Source organism: Bidens hawaiensis, unplaced genomic scaffold (genome assembly GCF_021521415.1).
Source record: "Bidens hawaiensis isolate Kalapana, Puna unplaced genomic scaffold, B.hawaiensis_p1.1 tig00017166_1, whole genome shotgun sequence".
Classification (NCBI taxonomy): domain Eukaryota; kingdom Viridiplantae; phylum Streptophyta; class Magnoliopsida; order Asterales; family Asteraceae; genus Bidens; species Bidens hawaiensis.
In genome coordinates this window covers 25,071-38,914 of record NW_027492599.1, presented here as the reverse complement: position 1 = coordinate 38,914, position 13,844 = coordinate 25,071, and the positions used below count along the sequence as shown (strand labels likewise).

The 13,844-nt window shown below is 34.0% G+C and overlaps 1 protein-coding gene across 1 annotated transcript; it reads left to right on the top strand.

The window, feature by feature from the left end:
• Positions 1-5,411: 5,411 nt before the first annotated feature.
• Positions 5,412-13,021, top strand: LOC143553331 (homeobox protein LUMINIDEPENDENS-like). The gene is made up of 13 exons (XM_077043351.1): positions 5,412-5,783; positions 6,327-6,354; positions 6,912-7,042; positions 7,239-7,582; positions 7,662-7,755; positions 7,846-7,939; positions 8,323-8,452; positions 8,536-8,587; positions 8,936-8,973; positions 9,585-9,625; positions 10,443-10,913; positions 11,258-11,811; positions 12,117-13,021. Exons 1-13 carry the CDS (start codon positions 5,604-5,606, stop codon positions 12,804-12,806), a joined length of 2,847 nt encoding a protein of 948 aa, XP_076899466.1. The 5' UTR covers positions 5,412-5,603; the 3' UTR covers positions 12,807-13,021.
• Positions 13,022-13,844: the final 823 nt, after the last annotated feature.

Sequence of the window (13,844 nt, the reverse complement as noted above, 5' to 3'; positions counted from 1 at the left end):
AAGTTCCAACCTTAAGTTTTAGCATTTGATTTGATTTCAATAAATAAAATAATTTAACTAACCATGCCTCTCGAATTGGCTAAATATATACATCAATATTAAATTCTTCATATGATAACTCGTCTTATATATTATGTTCAAATAATTATTGTTGATAAATAATCATGTTGTTTAGCAAATTATTTTCTTTGATGTGAAAAGAAAAATGTGATACCTATTGTCGGAAGTTATTTCTGTATAAACTAAAATATGTTATACATTTTTAGTTTTTAATTGTATACAATAATTAAATATTATTGATACTTTCATCTTATGGTGCATATATATCTTCTATGCAATATCTAGATGAATGTTCTCTAGTCTAACTATTATGTTGTATTAAGTGTTAGTGTGGACTTTTATTTAAAAATACTTTGATTTTGGAATTAGTTTGTTTTCACTATATCATAGACGAGATCATTGATAAGGTATGCGAAAATTCCAATATATTAAGATTAAGTTTCACTAGGTCATTCAATGTGATTACTTATGAATTTAATTTATTATGGATTTAATTTTGATTGTTCATTGGTTAGTTACATGAAAGTTTTCCATGTATATGTTCCTGGAACATGTGATTATTACCTTTTTCTATCTACATGTGCACACATATATGCTTAGATACATGGGCTGTATGCACACATTGTTACTTTTCAGTTTTGTTTGTATTATTTTATTCATGAAAACTTATAAATTTAAGTCAACTATCTGTATGGGCTAACTATTATATGACCCACATGATTGGTGTAAAAGAATTAGTTAAATTCTAGTATGAATTCTAAATGCATGCATATATATATATATATATATATATATATATGTATTCATTAGCTTGAATCACACTTTGTAATTATTTCATGAATTTTGAAGTCGTGTCATTTTACTTAATAAATATACATTGTCTATCTAAGATGCTTAATTTATTATTGGAAATATAGCTAGCATATTTTTACCATCTTACACTTACATATACATATATAGTATCGGATAAAGCAAATAAAAGACCAAGTTATATGTTTTATTATTATTAATCTCATAAAAGAATACATATAAGTTTTGATATGACACCTTAGGTGTCATAATTTCTAAATTTCATTATTTACGGTATAAGTATTAACCTCATTTGGTCATGTAATTAGTTCTCATACAATGTTACGTAAAAAGAATATTACTTATGAGAAAGAGTTGATTAAGACCATTTTTATTGTCACGTCTTCATTATACTTCTAAAGTAACAATATTATTAAAATAATATGAAGTGTTTGAGATAACTTCATATGAACGTAATGTTGTCATGAAACTTGTTTGGTTTTACTTAGTTCTCAAAAGTGAATGAGACTATACATTGTTTATTGTGATCATGAGCATATTGAAAAGATTGTAAGGATGCTCATTTTAATAATGAGATCGATCGTGAGAATTTTAATGATATCCATGCTAATAATGAGATTGACCACCAGAAGTGGCAAATGGATTAATTACATATGAGAACAAAGTATGGAAATACAAATGTGAAATCACATGATCGTTTGAAACGATAATACAATATTCTCTCATGTTTATAGCATTGTATTAAAGAAGCATAATACATTTACGATCGTAAACCTGAAGTTTATGGATCATGATTATATAATGGCATGACCGGTTAGACCACACCGAGTCAGTGATGTGAAATATATTGAAGAACCATTTGATTCTTCGTGATAATTGAACATGCAAAGTTTGCTCTCAAGGGAAATCATTTATTTACCAACTGAAGGAGGGTGTGAATCCCTAGATGTTATGGAATTGAGAAAAGGATGCACATATCCTAACATGATACCATTTAGTGTTTTGAAAATCAATGCATCGTCTAAATGGTTATCAAGATCGCAACTTCATGTTTGCATGATCTATGGCTTAGCTAATAAGATAGCAAGCATATTATTCCAAATTGGTAATTTATACATTCGGTTATAATAATGAATTTGATTCCAAAGTTAATAATGATCATTGGAATAAGTGTAGAACTTTATAACATATTATGTTCTTACATAAATTGTATTGTTAAAGACGATTACTCAACGTCTATAATTCGTTGCAAAGGCAATCATCACGAGAGCAAAGGTTCATGTTTGTATTTGAATACATATGATTTTACTGTCTTTAAACTAATTCATATCAAGCCAACAAGTTATGATACTTCCTCCCCATTGCAATTGGTTTTTTGTTAGTAAACAAATATTTCTCATCTAATTTTTCGTATGTGTTATATACTTAAATTAATCCACCGCAAGACACAAAGATGAGAACACAAAGGAAGTTGGGAATATATGCCGGTATTAAATATTATATATGATTATATACTTAGACCCACTAATGAGATATTTGCTTATGGCTCATTAGTTTTCACTTTAGTGAATCAACATTCCCAACATTAGGGGGAGATTTAAAGCAGTTGGAAAACAAATTTAGTTGGAATGAATTATCATTGATCCTCAAACTAAATTATATAAACTAAAAGTTCAAAGGATAATTCATGAATAAAGATCAACGAATGAATTACCAGACGATTCACTGACCAAAAGAGAGTGTCTAGCTAAGACACCTATACGAACTGCTAATGCTCCAATTAATAAATGTCCCGGAAGGACAAACGCAAATTGATAATAATTCTAATGCACGCTTGTTGCGTGGTAGATTGATCGGTTCCAAAGTTAAAATTTTCTCGAAAATTGGAGCAAGTAATAAAGATGGTCAAGTCGAGCTCTTGTTTTCAATTGCTTGTTTCTAGTTTACTTGTTTATTTAATTTCTTAGTTTAAAATTAGTTTAAAACCCCCCTTAAAACATTAATAATAAATAGTCGTGTCGTAAGTCGAGTTTAATTAGTTACTTAACGTAATTTATACAGTCATGTGAGTTCGATATTCCGGACTTACTTAGCTTTAATACAATTGACCGGTTCACTTGCCGGAGTTTTGTGTGGTTGAGTCTTAAGTCTAGTTTTTATTACCTGTTTAGTTTAGTTAATATTTAATTGACTGTTTCCACCACATCAGAGAGTCTCGTGATTTGCTTAATTTTGTTTTGTTTTATTGGTTAACTGTGTTTTTTAATTATGTTTATGGCTACAATAACTTTGTTTTGTTTATTGTTATCACAATTATTGTTGATGCTTTCAATAACTTTATATAGAGGCCACCTTTTCAATTTTATACAATGGTTTATCTTTTAGTACTCAATTGAAGTTCCGAAATTTCGAAATCTAATTAAAGCATAGGTGGTGAGTTATATCATTTCAATGCGTGGGACATCTCATTAGTATGTGGCGGATACAGTGACGATGATAAGTCATAGTTCAGTCGAACTCTAAATCATTTAACAAGTTTCAATGCAAATATAGACTATTTTCAGCTTTGATTCTTTTGACAAAACTCAATAGCTTTAACCTTATATAAAAAAAGCACATTTTTTAAAAAAAAATTGAATGTTTAAAATCAAAAATATATCTTATAGTAATTATGTAGCTTTAGGCCATGTGTTACAGGGCGTAAAGCCTAATAGCTCGTTTAACGGCAACACCGCAACACCCTTAACCCCATGTAGTGGGGGCGCTTTGGCCATCTAAAAATCCCCAAAACACCCCCAAATACCCCACCCACCCTAAAATGGTTAAATTAGTCAAATTAATACCCCCATAAACTCCAACCATCACACATATATATATATATATATATATATATCTATTAAAAAGTAAATGATAGTTAATTCACAAAAATCACTATTCATGAAAGCTAACCACTTATTTTTATACACTTGTAAAGAGAATTTAACTTTCCTTTTAGGTAGTTAAACTTCAACTTATTTTTATTTTCTATACTAAAAACCATTTGTATATATTTATAGTATGTTGTACTAAGGATAAGCGTTTTTGGTACCGGTACCGAATTCGGTACCGTCGGTACCAAGTTTTAAGTTTTCTGTCTCGGTTCGGTTAGGCACGGTACCGGTATTTTTCGCATTTTGCTCATCCGTGTGTTGTACTTCCTTTTGTTGCATTAGCTGTATTGCTGGTCTTATATATATTCTTATACTTATCTTTCACGTGAAACTGTTTCTCCCATGTTATATGTCCCCTTTTGTTCATACTTGCTGTTTTCTTTTCTTGACGTTAGTTTCTCGGAATATGCTTTCTCGCAATATTTCTTCATTTCAATATAGCTTTGATTTCATTTTACGTGTGATTTTATTAGAAGTTTTTGAATTGACATTTCGCAAAATGTAAACATAGGAAAAAACATCATACGCATAATAAACGTTGCCACGCGCCACAAAGTGTGCGGGCAAACATACTAGTTTATTTTATTTGTTTATATTTAACTAGAATTTTACCCGGCGCGTTGAGCCGGGCAGTTGTTGGTAAAACCCTACACTTATGATGGCGAGTTAACACAAATTCGATCAATATTGGTTTCGTGGTATAAACAACTTTGATAAAATCCAATCGTTAAAACACAAAAAAATAAATTCGTCAAATTAATATATAAAAAACAAAATATTTAAAACAACGTTTATTCGTTCGGTAAAACACAAGCATTGCGGTCCCGGGTGTTGCGGGGGTGAGTTGGTAAACCCCGTGCGTTGGAAAACCCGAGTGTTACGATGGCGAGTCGACGCGAATTCGGTCAGTTTCAATTACGTATGACCAACGTTGGTAAAACCCAATCATAAAAATCAAAAAAATTTAAATTCGTCGAATTAACATATAAAAAATCTAAATATTTAAAACGACGTTATTCGGTTGGTAAATCCCGAGTGTTGCAGTTCCCGGTGTTGTGCTGGTGAGTCAGTAAAACTCGGACATTGTCGGTGTCGCGCGTTGCGGCGGTAAGTCAACGCAAATTCGGTTAGTTTTGGATACATTCGCTACGGTATTAGAGCTAAATATAAAATCCATAAAACCCCGGCGTTGGTAAAACTAAGTGTTGTCAGTCCTGAGCGTTGAGGCGGTGAATCGGTAAAACTTGGGCGTTGATAAAACCCAAGCTTTGTCGGTACTGGATATTAGACGGTAAGTCGATGTGAATTCAGTTATGTTCGTTACGATATCGGAACTAAAACAATAAAAAAAACATAAAAGTTGATGTGACCAATTGTGTGGTGCCACTTGGACCAATAAATGGTCTAGTGGCACCAAACTTTACAATTATTAAATAGTAATAATTTAAATTATAATAATCAGGTAATGATTAGAGAAGCTCCATCCACTACACCGATTTTTTATAAAAAAAACTACAATACTGACATAACGTCACGTAACGGAAAACGCTTATATGGTAACTCCATCCCACAAAAGAAAAAAACAATTTTATAAAAGATGATTTATTTAAAACAAACGGCAATTGAAAGAATGAAAGGTATATCCCGTAGTTAGTTTGTGACTTTGTTGAGTTCTGTACCCGTTTATCAAACCAAACCCAAACTCAAACCCTAACCCTAACTAACTAAATTCAACGCTTATTCGAATCAATCAGCTTCAATTCCAATTCATGTTGATGATTTAGCTCATCGATTCATTCAGCTATGGCGACATCTGACGTCAATCAGCAGCTGGCTCTGGTAGTATCTTCGAACACTACGACGTCGTACGAGGAGTTGTTGGAGTCTCAGAAAGCACTAATTAGCAAGCAGATCTGTGACCTACAAACAATTGTTTCCAAACAATGCCAGCTTACCGGCGTCAATCCTCTCTCTCAAGAGATGGTGCGTGTCAACTCGTTATTTGTTATAATTAGGCGTTACATTTGTTTCTACAGTAAATTAGGGTTGCAGGTGGATTAAATTGACCAGATAACTTTAGTTTTATTACAAGTTTCGACCGCCACACCTGTAGAAACCTAACTTTGTTGTATGATCTTTTAAACATTTAGTGTAGGATGGAATTCTAAATGATAGCTTTTGTAGGCTTTAGCAGAGTACAGGTGGTTGTAAAATTTGACATGCAATTCAGTTGCGGTTGAATCAAATTGGCTAGATAGAATGATAGGTCATATATGTGCTTGTTTTCTTGCGTAGTTAGTCTCATAGTTATTAGTCTCTTAATTATATTAGTACGGTGAGCACTTTAGTTGGGTTACAAATTCCAACTGCTACTCACCGTTGTAGCTTAACATATATACACTAGAAACCTATATAGCTATATATTAGTTACTCTGATGTATGATTATTTCAAACAAGTTTTTAAGTATTATTATTATTATTATTTTTGTAAATTGTGTTGATGTATATTTTTTTATTTATGTGCAGGCAGCAGGTGCTCTTTCAATTAAAATCGGTAAGTTCGAATGTTCCATTGTTGCTTCAGTCTACAGACTGTTAATTGGACTGTTCTGTAAAACAGTTGTCTTCTTTACCTGGTCACCGTTTTAAGGGTCTAAATGATATCTCAATAATTTAGGGCTGGCAAATTGGGTACTTGTTTAGACACGATAAGCCCTGTTTTGCATAAAAGTACATTGTGCAATCTATACTTTTAAAAAAAAAATAATAATTAAAAATAGGAGGCTAGAGTTCATCGTTTCTCGTCCTTGATACATAAAACATATAACTGTCACGCTCAAACCACCAAAGCCGATTGTTAAACGAGTCGTTTTCATGTTTGATACTTGTGTTAATCGTGTAGTCTCTAACCTGTTAAACACGATAGGACACGATTTGCCAACATTCTCATAGTTTTTTACCTAGTTTTAGTTGTGTAGGAATAGTTTCATTTTACAATGCTCTACTGTTTTCGAGGCATGGCTGTTATTAAAGGTTTAGTGTATAACCACGTGAAGGTCTGCAGCAGTATGCATTGATATTATTGTGGCTTAAATTTTATTTTATTTACAGGGAAAAAACCCAGAGATCTTTTAAATCCAAAAGCAATAAAATACATGCAATCAGTTTTTGCTGTTAAAGATGAAATAAGCAAGAAGGAAATTCGAGCAATTAGTGCTCTCTTTGGCTTGACAGCGACACAGGTTTCTGTTTATTCTCCCCTCTTTTACTTCCATCATTTTGACATGTAATAAGTTGATATGAGAATCGTACGAGTTTGAGTGTTTTTTTGTTTACTAGCAAATCATAGTGTTTGCAGTGTTTTTGTTTATTACTAGTAATTTATAATTCAATATCACCCAAATTAGTAATGAATTCTTTAATTAATATAATTTTAAGGTGAGGGACTTCTTTAATGCTCAACGCTCTAAAGTTCGAAGATTTATTCGATTATCTAGAGAGAAAGCAGTCCAGTCAGCAGAAAGTGTGCAAGAGCAAGATGTGACAATGAGCTCTAGTGTGGAGCCACCTAATAACCCAGTTCCTTTGATGTCAGTGGGCCCATCAAGTATTGAAGTACCTTCTTCTTCTACCCAAGATGAGGTGTTACCTGATACAGATGACTCAGAGAAATATTTTATTGCTCATATTTTTGATCTTTTGCGAAAAGAAGAGACATTTTCTGGACAAGTTAAATTAATGGAATGGATCTTGCAGATACAAAATGCTTCAGTGCTCTATTGGTATTATTATATTATAATCCACTAGGCATCATCGTCTATTGTGTGAAAATAGTCCAGTCATTCTTTAGTGAACTTGCAGGTTTTTGACAAATGGAGGTGTGATGATCTTAGCTTCATGGCTGAGTCAAGCAGCAACCGAAGAGCAAACAACTGTTCTACATGTCATTCTCCGGGTACATAAACTGTTCACAATAGTACTTCTTCAGATGTAGTTATTTAATATTTTATCATGTATTTTATATACTAAATGGAGTCACCTTTAGGTTCTTTGTCACCTGCCATTACATAAAGCTCTCCCAGCACACATGTCAGCGGTATTACAAAGTGTAAACAAACTTCGGTTTTACCGGGGATCAGGTGTGTTTTCTTTTGGTTGTATCATCAATCTATTGATTTTTTTTGCATGCTGGGCACATCGAAATATGCATTTTTATATTTCATTATATATGTACTTTTCTTAGTTGTTAATCTGCATCTTTTTTTTGCCTGTGTTTTTCTAAGTCACATAGACATGTTAATGTTCTTTTACACGACATGCTGGATCTAGTTGGAGATTTATATTTATTTTTTTTCATTTTTGTGAAACATAAGTTAAGCATCTAGTCATGCCTTTTCATACTCCACCTTTTATTAAGATTTTGTATGGTAAAACCCTTTCTGTGGAGTGCATTTCATGTATTCTGTTGGTTTTTTAGTTGTTCTTTTATCATTTGAATCTCATAATCTGATTTGAAGATCAGATATCTCAAACAGGGCAAAAAGTCTATTGTCTAAGTGGAGCAAAATGTTTGCAAGAAGTCAAGCTATGAGAAAACCCAACACCAACATTTCTTCTGTTGATGCTCAGAATGAGATGCTACTGAAGCAAAGGCAAGCCTCTCTGTGTGTTTATGCTTTTGCTTAAATTACTATCAATGGTTTTATATTTATTGATGCTTTATTATGGTGTACAGCATTGGTGAAATTATGGAAAATGAATCATTGGAGTCCAAAATTGACAACAATGTGAGTCTCTCTCTCACTCGCTCTCTCTATATGTACGTGTGTATTTAACCCACCAGTACGCAAGTTTCCTCTTTTGAGCTGCTTCATCTCAAATAAACACATTTTTTATTTAAGAGAAATAAAAGTTACACCTTTTAACTTCTCACTTCCACATTTGTTTTACATTGGCGACATGTTTCTTATTTAGTTTTTCTCTCTCTCTCCCCTTAGCCATTTTTACACCACATAGAAATGACTCATTTGACATTCAAGTCAAAAGATATCTACTTTCTTGGGAGCAATTACTATTATTTAAAACTTTTATTGCATTGTTTGCTAATTTTGTTCTTAATTTTCTTTGTTAAATAGGGAGCATTATCTTTGCAAGACAACCCTGAAAATTCCAGGTATAAAGCAAGCATGATACATGTTTTAAAAGTGCACCCAGTAGCGAGGCTCATCAAGGTGATCTTTGGATCGTATCTGGATCCCTAGGTCAAACTGTTTTGAAATTATCAAAGGTTTTGAAAAATGACAAACAAAACGCGTATGTTGTTTGGGTTGCAGGACCCAGCCAAAACGGCTCAAAAAATTGGTGGTTTATGGTCTTTACTGCTATTTTCTAAATTGTCATTTTGTATTATTATTTTAAAAATGATAATGGTTCATTAATATAATACGTAATTACATATACATAAATGCATATTCCAAATATTAATATAATACATAGTTACATATACATGCATATTCCAAACAGAATTTTAACAAACTTTAGAAGGTTAAAAGGCCTGCTCGGTTTACATGGCCAGTTCCGAATTTTAAACCACCAAACGAAACGTTCAACCACCAAAACCAAACCGCAGCTTGCGTATGTGATGCGTGAGCCTTCACCTTTTGCCTTGACTCTGGGTATCTAATCTCCATGATTATAATAGGAAGTTTAGATGCAGTTATGAGAGGTTTTTGGTTAAGAATGCTTAACCCTAGTTCCTGAATTTTTTTTTCTATTTTTCTACAGGCCACAGTCCATCAAATTGCTCACAGGCGTATCTTCATCTCGTATCCTTGGGATTTTATGTGTTTTCCTATGGAATCTGGTAGCCAAAATGGCATATAAAATAACATATTAGTAATAGAAAGAGTGACTATTAACTGCTGCTTCCGTGCTTCGTACACAGTTATTCAACTTCACAGATGCGTTTGTTACTGGGGACTCTATTATAAAAACTCATGTATAATTGAACACACACACTTTTGACATCTTATACCTCCCCAACATATGCTGTTTATCTTCAAAATAAAAATATGATTTTGTTAAAAATAGATAAAATTGCAATATTGTTTTGGGAGTTATCAACTGGTGACTCAAATAGTACTAAGATTTAATAGTCTCTGGAGTCTGGGATGTGTTTGAACTAATTAACTCACTTATGGCTGGTGTCTGTACACACACATATATGTATATGTGTGCGTAAATTGTGTGTGTATATATATATATATTTATATATATGTTTGCACACACATATATATGAAGGTTGCTAGTCACTATGAAAGATTATTTTAAAACAAATACGTAATCAGTGAACACGCTTAATTAGTGATTAAGGGAACAAACACAAACAAGTGGCAATCAAGTTACCAGATATCAAAAAGAGAAAATGTTGAAGTAGGAGGACAGACAAAGCTATAATAACGTTTGATATAGACATCCACGAAGATTTAGGTATTTTGTTCAATTGTCTAATACAACATTAGTTGCTACTTTTGACTACTTAACGAACCATTTTCTGTAAAGTGAATCATACTCTAAATTTAATGAATTTCCAATAAGAGAAACTGGAAACTATGCATAGTTATTGCCTTGACTAGATTTCAGATACCAGAGAACGCAGAAAAGTACAGCTCGTGGAGCAACCCGGCCAAAAACCAGCTAATCGCATTCCTCAAGTTGCCAGAATTTTTTCAGCAAACCAGGGCCGTCCACTTTCAGCTGATGATATACAAAAGGCCAAAATGCGAGCCCAGTTCATGAAGAGTAAATATGGGGAAAGTTACAAGAGCCCTCAAGTGAAGACTGAGGTCTCGCCGGCTAAAGCTCCTGTTCATCCTAAAGTTGAAGAAAATGCTACTTCATCTTCTAGCATGACACCTTTAGCAGCAGCCAAACCTCATGTTCAGCCCAAAGCAGAGGAACACAAGTCGCCTGTGAAGCTTGCGCCAGTTGATGAAGTGAAGGCGGTTCCGGTTCAGGTTCAGGTTCAGGTTCATGGTAAGGAAATTATGGACTCAGAGGAACCCGTGTGGAAGAAGTGCAAGAGATTGCAGATATCGTGGGCGAGTCCACCAGGTATATTCACTTATAAATAAATTTCTTTTTGTTTTTCTTTTATGATGCTGAACGTTTGCATGTTCAATGATATGTTCATTGTAAAAAAATGCTTAGTTTTACTATCTTAAAAAATAAACTCTTTTTAAATAAGCATCAGGAATGGCCGAATCACTGTTTGTCTCAATCCTCTTGTTAGGTTTATATTTTAGGTTCCCAATCATTAATCTTTTCTGAAAAATAGATAAAATTGTGAAACTGTATGTGGGTGTTGGATTTTGCGCCATTTGAGTTGGTTCTTTTTTGCTGCTGTTTTGGTCTTTATGTTGCTCACAATTATCTTTGTTTTCTTAAATTCTATGCAGAAATTAAAATCAATAAAGAGTGGAGTGTGTGTGCTGGTGAAAACAGCAAAGAAATTGATGTCCAAAACAACCGAATCAAACGTGAAAAAGAAGTTTTCTACACCACGCTTCATGAAATCCCACCAAATCCCAAAGAACCCTGGGACCGAGAAATGGACTATGATGATTCACTTACACCTCAAATCCCAATCGATCAACTTCCCGACGACGATGACAGCATGATGGCCCAGCCCACAGAAGCAGTAGCTAACCATACAAACAATTATGCAGCGAGTACAAGTGCACCAGCTGAAAATAACAGGAACATGCCCGGACCCGATCTCGAATTACTAGCAGCCTTACTTAAAAACCCAGAAATTGTATTTGCACTTACCGCTGGTCAAGGTGGGAGTTTGACCAACGAACAAATGGTTAAGCTTCTTGATGCAGTTAAGGCAAACGCGGCTCGTGGTGGCTCGGTTAACACTCTCGTTAACGGTTTAGTTGAAAGAAAAGCAGAGGAAAAGGTTGAAGTTTCATTACCGTCTCCAACTCCCCCGACCAACCCTGTAACGGTGCGTCGTCAATTGTATCCACATCATCATGTTTTGTACAAAGTCCATATTTTTAAAGATTTTTTTTTTCACCTTTGATTTGGCCTTATAATCGACAACAAATACATAAGGAAATGTTAATATAGAATTAGATTGTAGGGTTCTTCCGTTTTGGTTGATTGGTATATAAATTTGAAAAGTAATATATAGAAATAGTAATATTATGAATAAGTTGTAATCAATATGAGATTTTATATAAAATATAAAATTAATATTTTCTTCAAATCATTTTTTGGATTCTGCTGATTTTTCCCCTATTTATTCAGAGTGGATGGCGGCCGGAAGTTGCTAAAAATCCATTTTCACGGCAAAGTGTGACGGTTAACGGTGACGCGTATGCCATTCCAGGAGTTCATTATCAAGAAACAACCCAACAAACAGTTGCCACGGTAACACACCAGAGATTTTCGACAGCCATTAATGGTCTTGCAACGCCTAATTTGACCCAACAAGCCATTTCTCCGGCAATACATCAAAGATTTTCTGATATTGTCACCGACCAGAGGAATATTCCGGCAACTAGCCGTGTATCATCAGACGCCTACTTCTTGCAGGAACACGGTGGGCCCCCAATACAACCTCAACGGAACATGCCCACAGTTCCGTCTTGGGCGGGGCGGGAAAGTTTAGCGTCCAGTCCATACTCTTCTGTTGAACATAAGACAACATACAATGCATATGGTGCACGAGAATACGCACAACAAGGCCCATCGCTTTCAGGCCCATCTTGGGCGAGAAACGGGGGGTACCGAGATGCATCCGGGTTTGAATCTTGGAGCCCGAACAATAGTCCGGTTAGGTCTCGTGAATATGTTGACGGGTGGGAATACTCGGACCCACATGGCCGGGGATACAATTATAGGCCCGAGATGTCAAGAATGCAACATGATAGTTCTCGGTATCGGGAACAAGGTGGTAGAAATGGCGGTTCGCAGTGGCGGGATAGGAGGAGATGAGTTGGGAGTTATGTTTTGATGGTAGTTGTGTCTCTGGTGACTGGTTTACACTTAACAGACATTAACCACCTCTGAGACATTATTCTGCCAAAAAAAAAAAGTAAACAAAATTGAAAAGTATGAGTTTGTAGGTGTAGGCATTTGGTTAGACCGTTAAAACAGATTCATCTCTTTATTTATAACTTCTAAGGTCAAAAGAAAATAAAAAAAAATTGGTTCTGTTTATTGTTTAAAAGTGTAAAATATATAGATCGGCTAACCTCACTTCAAGACCACCAACTTTACCATTAGAACTTTTCACTTTTGAATAGTCTACATACTAGTAAGTGAATTCTTTCAACAATTGAGAATACTATACTAGGATATGATTTTAGTTACATCTATACGACTATATAACTTAGTATTGAAATTAGGCCAGCCCGTTTTTGATCCCCCAAATTTTTTGGACATAGTTTAAAAGAAAGTTGTATTTGAATTGTGATTATTAAGATGTAAGACACCACCATCTTTTTCCTGTTTGAATACTCGCTTAAAAAGTTGAGGGGCCAAATAATAAATAACACAAAGCCAAGACCATCGGATAATTAAACATAGTTGATTTACGGATCACTTTAAAAAGTAAACTTTCAGGGGGTGTCCTTTACAAGACATGTTTGTTTAATTTTCGTCCTTTTAATTAACGACTATCCATAAACCCGGTTAAGTGGTATCATATGAGCTGCATGGACAATTTTGTAATTTAATTATCACCTATCTAAAACAAAAATTAAAATAAAAATAAAAATAAAAACACTAAATTACAATCCCTACCTCTTGTAACCCTAACAAAACTCTGCTTACCTTCAAATCTGACATTAGTTTAGGTTTCTAAGGTTTCACTTTCAACATTTGCTCAACCAGGGCCGGGTTAGGCGAACCCGGTCAATTTTTGGTTTTATATATCACATATAGGTGTGATTTTATGAGCGAACTCATTCATTTTCAACGAGCGAACTCGGTATCATTTTAAAAAAATATCGAACCCGATTATAAAAAAAT